Source organism: Notechis scutatus, chromosome 6, assembly GCF_049901735.1.
Source record: "Notechis scutatus isolate UNSWTSFEM ecotype Mainland chromosome 6, rNotScu1.2, whole genome shotgun sequence".
NCBI classification, from domain to species: Eukaryota; Metazoa; Chordata; class Lepidosauria; order Squamata; family Elapidae; genus Notechis; species Notechis scutatus.
Genome location: NC_142014.1, coordinates 59,469,154 through 59,477,324, shown reverse-complemented (window position 1 = coordinate 59,477,324; position 8,171 = coordinate 59,469,154). Strand labels below are relative to the sequence as shown.

The 8,171-nt window shown below is 45.5% G+C and overlaps 1 protein-coding gene across 1 annotated transcript; it reads left to right on the top strand.

Moving 5' to 3' along the window:
• Positions 1-1,092: 1,092 nt before the first annotated feature.
• ASCL1 (achaete-scute family bHLH transcription factor 1) lies at positions 1,093-5,195 on the top strand. The gene is given in 3 exon segments (XM_026693375.2): positions 1,093-1,451; positions 1,454-2,146; positions 3,859-5,195. Coding segments are annotated over 2 exon segments (705 nt in total). The 5' UTR covers positions 1,093-1,399; the 3' UTR covers positions 2,107-2,146; positions 3,859-5,195.
• Positions 5,196-8,171: the final 2,976 nt, after the last annotated feature.

Here is an 8,171-nt window from a genome sequence, read left to right as displayed (position 1 = left end):
CTTTCACTAACGAATCGGTCGGGCAAGTTAATCAATCATTTTGAAAGCATCTCGGCTTTCCTCGTGGATTCATAGAGCGCTAAGTGAAAAAAGAAACGGGGATTTAAGCATCCTTTGGGGGGGGGAGGCTCCAGCTCATGGACGCCGCCAGGTTCTCCCTGAAAAGCGGCCGTCCCTCTCGACCTCCGCGGCTTCCCAGGGCTTTTCAAGCGGCCGCCCCACCTCCTCTATTTCATCTGAGCCTCCTCAGCGCGTTGCAGAAAAGCTTCTCTTTCCAAGTCCGCGGCAGCCCCTCCGCCGCCTTAGGCCACCCAGCTGGCTTTTTCTTACATTCGAGCCCGTAGATGCTACTAAAGAGGCACCGCCATTTCCCTCAGCCCTTAGAAGCCCGAGACAAGGTCCGGACCCCTCGGGCAAACTCCCCGTCTCTTCGGACAGCCTGCCGTCTGCCCGGGGGACTCGAGCGCCCAGCGTCCCGCATCCTTCCCCGCTACTTTTCCTTCTCCCCCTTCCTCCTCTCTCCCCCGCCACCCGCCACGGTCCCATTACCGCCTACTTCTAACGGTCAACCAATCGGCGCTCGCTGCTCCGTGTGGGCCCCCATCCTTCCTCATCCCAAGCTGTGGTCCAGCCCAATTGTTTATTCAGCGGCTGGGCCAACGGCACGCGCCGGGCGCACGCACTTGCAACAACAAACCTCGGAAGGGGAGAGGCGGAGGGGAGAAGAAGGGGCGGAGCACCGGCTCAAACGCGTGTGCGGGGTTTTCGCCGGGCCTCCGCCCGTGCACGCGCGCCCTCCCGCGCTTCCCGCCGTATCGAGCTTTCCTCGCCATCCGTCCTCACCCCCACCCACACCCTCAATGAAAGTCCTTCCCCACCCCACCCTCCCCGCAATGAAAAGGCTGCGGCTCTCTTCCGCTCGCTGCCACTCACTGCAAAGCCGGGAGTGTGAGGAAGGCGCAAGGTGCAGGGTGGGTGTGAGGAGACGGAGAGGCAGGCGAGGAGGGGGAGGCGCGAGCGTAGGAGGAGGAGGAGGGGGGAGAGAGAGTGAAGTGTGAAAAGAAGAGGGGGGTGGGAGAGACGGTAAGCGGTGCTTCGGCCATCCCTTATAAGTGAGACAATCTCTGGTCCTTTTTTGGCAAAAGAGCTTTGGCCAAGCAGGCTGCACACACGCGAGCGCCACGAGCCTCCCTTCGGTTGCAAAGAAAGGGGGAGGAGGGAAAGCAAAGCGGTGCCATCGGAGCTCGCTCGCTTTCTACCTTCTGCAAGCCTCCCCCTCCTTTCCCTTCCCGATTCACTTCTTTTTATCTTCTTCTTCTTCTTCTACCTCCCCCGCGCCAAAGGCCAGCAAACGCCGCGAGCCCCGCCGCGCGCCTTGCCTCCTCCGTGCGGCCGCCCAATGGCCAGTGGCAGCCCTGCCAAGATGGACAGCAGCGCCAGCCAGCCGCCGCCTCCCCGCCGTTCCTCCAGCCCGCCTGCTTCTTCGCGGCCGCCGCAGCCGCAGCCGACGCGGCGGCAGTAGCCGCTTCACAAAGCGCGCAACAGCAGCAGCAGCAGCTGAGCCCGGCGGCGGGCGGCCAACAGAACCAGCCCTCTCCGGGCGCCGCCAAAGCGTCTGCTGCGGCTGCGCCGAAGCAGCCTCATCAGCAGGTCAAGCGGCAGCGCTCGGCGTCGCCGGAGTTGATGCGCTGCAAGAGACGCCTCAACTTCAGCGGCTTCGGCTACAGCCTCCCTCAGCAGCAGCCGGCGGCGGTGGCGCGGCGGAACGAGCGGGAAAGGAACCGCGTCAAGCTCGTCAACCTGGGCTTCGCCACTCTCCGCGAGCACGTCCCCAACGGCGCCGCCAACAAGAAGATGAGCAAAGTGGAGACGCTGCGCTCGGCCGTCGAGTACATCCGAGCCCTGCAGCAGCTGCTCGACGAACACGACGCCGTCAGCGCCGCCTTCCAGGCCGGCGTCCTCTCGCCCACCATCTCCCCCAATTACCCCAACGACATGAACTCCATGGCAGGCTCGCCTGTCTCCTCGTACTCCTCGGACGAAGGGTCCTACGATCCCCTCAGCCCCGAAGAGCAAGAGCTGCTGGATTTCACCAACTGGTTCTGAGCGGCCCTGGTGGCCCCTCGCCGCCTTGACTTTGCAGCAGGTGGGTTTGGCTTGGCTTCTCGGGCAAGGATTCCTGGCACGGGGAGGGGTGGCAGCCGCGGCGGTGGACTCTTGGGGGACGCTGGTGGCCCCTCTTGCGCTTGGAGAGGAGGAAGGAGGAGGAGGCAGCTTTGCTGGTCTAAGAGAAGGCCGCAGAAGCTGCTGTGAAGAAGGGCGTTTTAAAAACCCAGCCGGCTGACTTTCCCATGGCAGAGGACTCCAAAGGCAGCCAGGAGGGTTTGGGGAATGAGACCTGCACCCCATTTCCAGCCCCATAACCATCTTAACCTAGTCCTTGACAGGGGCTGTCATCATAACCAGAAATTGACTGCAAATGGCTGCTTGGCGGAAGATGCTCAGCGGCAAAACAAAACCTCAGCTTAACATTAACCAAGCTTGACATGTTGAGTGAGAGCAGCCACTAATTTTTTAACTGACCTCATGAAGCTGTTCTGTGAGCACAGAGAGGACAAGTCTGTGGTCCATTTTTCAGTTGGGGGCAATAAGGTGGTTTAACTGAGAATGGGTTGATTTTGTCAACGCTAAAGATCTTGCTTAGATTTCCCCAGTGACAAGTGGGAGGAGTGGGATGTAGCTGTATTTGCATGAGAGGCTGCTGCAGACCACTAAATACTCCTGCAGTAGCTTGAGTGACTTTAGTAAAACCTGTCAGTAAAACATCCCTGGCCTAAATGGGTTTGTGTATTGTAAAATCTGACTTCCTAGATAAGAACAAATAATAATGGAAAAATAGTTTCTATACTTCTGGGAATCTCAGTAAGGCAGAGGGCTTTTCTCAAGTAGCTGGATTCCACTCCCCTTAGACTGGTAGTGTATGTTGCCTTATATTCAAGCTCACTTCAAAGCATCTCACCTAAATAAGTGTAGAGATCAATTAGAAGACATTACCAGATAGAAGCTATCATATCTGAATTTCTGATTGCTGGCCTTATAACCCAAAAGCAATTTATCTGGAAGAAAGTCAACATTTCCAGGTAACAGGGCCCATAGTTTTGTGATACAAACCATCCAAAGAAAATTATTTCCAATTGTGATTGATAGGGGGTGATACCCATCCTCTAACAGTAAGCAGGACCATCTATGGCCATAAGTAGACAACTTACATCACATCATGTCACACACATCGTATCTATCACCATAAATAGATTGCATGTGTCATGTCATTTACATCCTGAGCCTCATCAGTGCCTGACTGGAAGATTGTCTAGCAATTGTGTGCACATTCTTTTGAAGTGTACCATAGAAGAAAAGCTCAAAAAGACTATAAACAGTCCTGTATTTAGTGCAATTAAATGCATATATTTAATAGAACTGACTTCCTATGAGATATGTTTAACACTATAGACTAAAGCTAAAAATACTCTGTTTTGCTATATATAAGCATCTTCAAGTCTTTCAGAATAGACACATATGACTGAACATTCTAGGACAGAATTGATAATTGGGAATGGATGTCAGTGAATGTACTGAGAATTGTATAACAACCCTAAATGATTTACTTGGTAGGTATTAAGTAAAATCCAAATGGGCAAGTATAGTGCAATCACATATTCAAACATTCAGAAATTAAGACTTGTTTTGCTTTATGGAGTAACAACCTGTCATTCAAAAGCCAGCTGTTTGAGAATAGATGTTTTCCATTTAGGTCATATGTTAACATTGATTTCTCTTCTCTTTCCTTATGTTGCACAGGACTTCCTGAAAAAAATCATTCCATCTTACTACGACTACTACTTTCCCCTTTCGTTGTGGAAAGGAAAGGAAAGCCAAGACACTGAAGCACAGAAGGAATTAAATTTCCTCTCCACAAAACCTGAAGCACTCCCAAATTCTACCTTTGCACTCCAGCTGTTTAAAGAGACATGCATGCCAGGTCTGTGGGCATTTACTAGGAAATAAAGTCCACTGAGCTGAATAAGACTTACTATTCCCAATAAGTATGCATAGAATAACAGACCAATGATTCAATCTCTTATACACCCTACTGAAAGTGGGGCTTACTTGCAAGTAAAGATGTAAAATCAGGCTGCATAAATGGACACAGAAGCAAAAGGGAGAGCTGTGATGTGAAAATATCTACCTATTCTTTACCCGCAAAATTAAATTATACTGCCTATTTCACTACTGCCTAATCTTCGACAGAACTAGCAGCTTCCCTTTTTACTGAAATACAGTATTGCCTCTTCCCCCTTTCCAAAAATGTTTTCACTACCTTCTGGCCATAAATTGAAACACAAGCTAACAATATGTGTCAAAAAGTAACAGGATTCATTCAGCTAGAACTATTATGTGGTCAGACCAATACAAAGCATATTTGCTAAATTCAGTAAGTTTATTCAGAAATGTATGTGAAAAGGCCTGCAATCCTGGTTGCCTAATGCTTGTGAAGCTGTGGAAACTCCAAACTATGCTGTACTCAAAGAATTGTCTGAAATGTCTATCTACTTTCCCACTACCATTCCCATTATAAAATGCTTCCATTTTTTTTCTTGCAAACTTTTTATTATATAAAAAAATCTATTTGTATCAAGCCTAACCAATTTGGGGAATATATTAAGCTATTTTTGTATATAAGAGCCAGATAAATTTATAGCCTTTTTTGTACAAATGGTATAAAATATGTATATCTTGATAACTTTTTTAAAGATATGTGATGCTTATTACCTCTTCCTATCTAGATGTGTGTGTAGACAACATGACCTTACAACTGCCATGTTTTTGTTAAGTGGTTTTGTAAAGGTCTTGGGAATGCCTCCACATGTACTTTAGCACCAATGTGTCTTACTTTTTATAGAAAGTTTGCTAATGTATTAATAAACAATGTTCAAAATGAACAAACTTTATGCAGCTATTGTCCAAACACAAAATGGTAGCTATTTATTTTACAAGCTGCTGCCTTTTGAAGAAAAAAAGAAAAGAGGAGGAAACACTCTTTTACTGCCTTTCCATTCTGTTTTATTATAAACTCACAAAAGTCATGTGTAACGACATTTTATACAAAATAGTTTGATAATAAACTTTGTTTCAATTAAAATGAAGTCTTCCTGGTTGTTGTGTACCATTCTGCCATTGATTAAACCTGTACAGGAAAGGCAAATATTTGGGTGGCATGTCACTTCTAAACAGCCATATATAGGATTTCTATACAAAAGCTCCCACATTATGCTGGTATTCTTTTACCTTTCTATTTTGCAAATGTCTGCTAAATCAAGAGAGGCCTGCCTGCCTGCCTCTTCCATTGTCCTTCATTGTAACCACTGGACATTTCAAAATTTTCTCCACAGAATGGATCCCAGCAGAGAGAGGGCTCTTTCCTACATCTACAAGCCTTTCAAATTTGACCACCTTCTGATAAAACAGAGTGTTGTGGATAGATCAGATTGGGCTGGGGGGAAATTAAGGGGCTGACTAGCAGGGGCTTGAGAGGAGAGGAGCATAATGGCTACTAATATGTAATTGCTTTTATAAGGCACTACATAAAATCGCTGGAGGTATGAGTCAGCGATGGAAAAATCAAACAAAAAAAAATTAAAGCAACGAAAGAGAATTGCGTACCTTAGATTCAAATCATTGATCTTTCTAGCTGTTATGTTCTCTCAACAGCGTGATCTGTGTGTAAAAGTACCCAATTACCAAGACTCAAAAAGAAATTGGGGCCTTCTCTCTCACTCCTTTTTTGGCTAGCCTCCTTGTCAGTTAGTAAAGACGTGACTAGAATCTATCTCAGGCTCATTCCCCACCGCTGCCACCCACTCTCCCAACCCCTTCCCCCCTCCTGCTTTCTTGCTCAGCTCCTCCAGCGTCGCTTTCCAATTCAGTTTGCGCGTCCCAACACACTACGCGGGCGTGCATCCTATGAAACAAGCATCCTATCCAATGAAAATCAAATTGCTGAAAGTAGGCAGCCACCCCTGCCTTTCAGTTCCAGCTTGCTCAAAACGAACAGCAAATCATGCAGAAATTCTTCAGGCATAGGCTACAGAGGAATTTTATTTAATTTGCTAGCATTGCATTTCCATACATTCGGCCTCTTCTCTCTCCCCCTTCCCCCCACTGTTTCTCTCTTCTCCCCATTAATATGCTGCTTGGAGAGAACAGGAAAGCAAGCAGAAAACATCCCAGCGCCCGCCCTTTACTTGACTACAAATATTCATTGTTGAATTTGGTCTTGAAACCACTGTTTGATTATGAAAATAGCAACGGTTATCATCCATCCCATCTGTTTTTCCCCACTTTCCTAAATCTCCTCTCCTTTGCCTCCCTCTCTCTTTTTTAAAAAAAAATATTTATTTTTACACTGGTGCCATTATAAGGTTTTCAAACTAAATTTAGCTATAATTTATGGCTAGGAATAAGAATGCTGCTCATTTTGATCTGAAGGGCTAAGTTAACATTTCCATATGTAGATCAATGTTGGTTTCTTTTTCCTCTCTCTATCCCTTCCCCTCCCACCAAATCAGATCTGAAGATGATGTTTCCTTTGAGAGAGAAATGAAATTCTTTCACTGCTTATAACAAAGTTCAAGACGGTAATACCCAGATTTTCTCTTCTGAATAGATCATACCACTTTCCTGGGAACAGGAAGAAGGGACCAAGAAGGAGTGAGGTAAATCTCTGAGCATTTAAACACCACAAAAGTCTTTTCTTAGGTTAGGAAGAAAGCTACTCAGGAGCTTTGAGGTGTTGGATTTGGCATTTATAAACTCCATACACCAAAAACCCCTTTAATTGCACGATTAAGTTTTCCCATTACCCTTATGGAGTGAGATGGGTAAGGTGCAGGTCAATTTACTAGAAATGGGTGGACATTTTAAATGTTTCCAGAATGGGAAGGCAGAACTTGACAAAGCCTTTTGCAAATACACCTCAGCTATGTTCTTTTAGCCTTTATAATAAAAAAAAAAATAGTGGATTAATTCAGCAAGCTCAGTTTAAAATGTGGAAACAAAACATGGCTGCAGGCAGACCAAGAGGCTGCAATGCTTCACAGAAGCAACTGGATGGTGTCTGCAGAGATCCTTTGGTTAGAGAGGAGCTGATGAGCTCAGACAGGCAAAAGACGAAAAAAACAGCCACCAACATGCAAGATCAGGGTGCACATTACAATGGGCTAGCATCCATGCCTGAATACTTATCATGCTGTTCCTTTCGGAATAAGCAATCCTACGTAGAGCACAGAAACAGAGCAAGAAACAATAAAAGGCAAAGAAATTAAAGACAAGGAAAAAAAATCAGAGGGAACATGCTTATAATAAAGTCACACATTATATGTCTCCACATCTTTTTATCCTTGAAAAGCCATACCATTCATATAGTACATTTCAGTCTGCTTTGTTTTCTAAACTTCTCAACTCTTTCTGCTTGAAAGAGAAATATTCACTTCTAAATAATGAAGTAGATAAAAACATGCTACTTTTGCTATTTTGGAAATCATTTCTTTCTCACAGCAGGCCTTTCTACTGCCAGACTCTTCGCTAAGCATTTCATATATTCCTGTGCATGCTTTGCTTTCATGTATGCTGCTCTGATCACATTCAGCAATCAAACGTCAACCCTATATTTGCCCTATCCTATTGTATGTCTTTTCTAAATAAATAAATGGATAGTAAACCATATTTTCCTCCATGGCCTGTAGCTCATATATTGTAGGTTAGGAGATATATGCTCTAAACTAAGAAAAAAAAATTACCTAGTGTGTATTTGTGTGTGTGTGTGTGTGTGTGTAGGTATGTGTGTATTGAGTGAGTGAGTGACTGAGCTAGTGAGCAAGTGCATATAGCCAGAGAGATAGGGTTACAACAGGATTTACATATAAAAAGAAATGTCCACAACAGTTGATGCTAAAGGGGTCCAAGGGTTGTTTTTTTGAGAACCTATGACAAAAAATAATGTTTAGGAAGGCTTCCAAATATGGAGGATTGATGATCTATGCAGAAATAGTAAACATCAGCACCTAAAGGGAAAATTCCAAAAACTACCTAAATCCAGTTTTAACTGCTCAGTT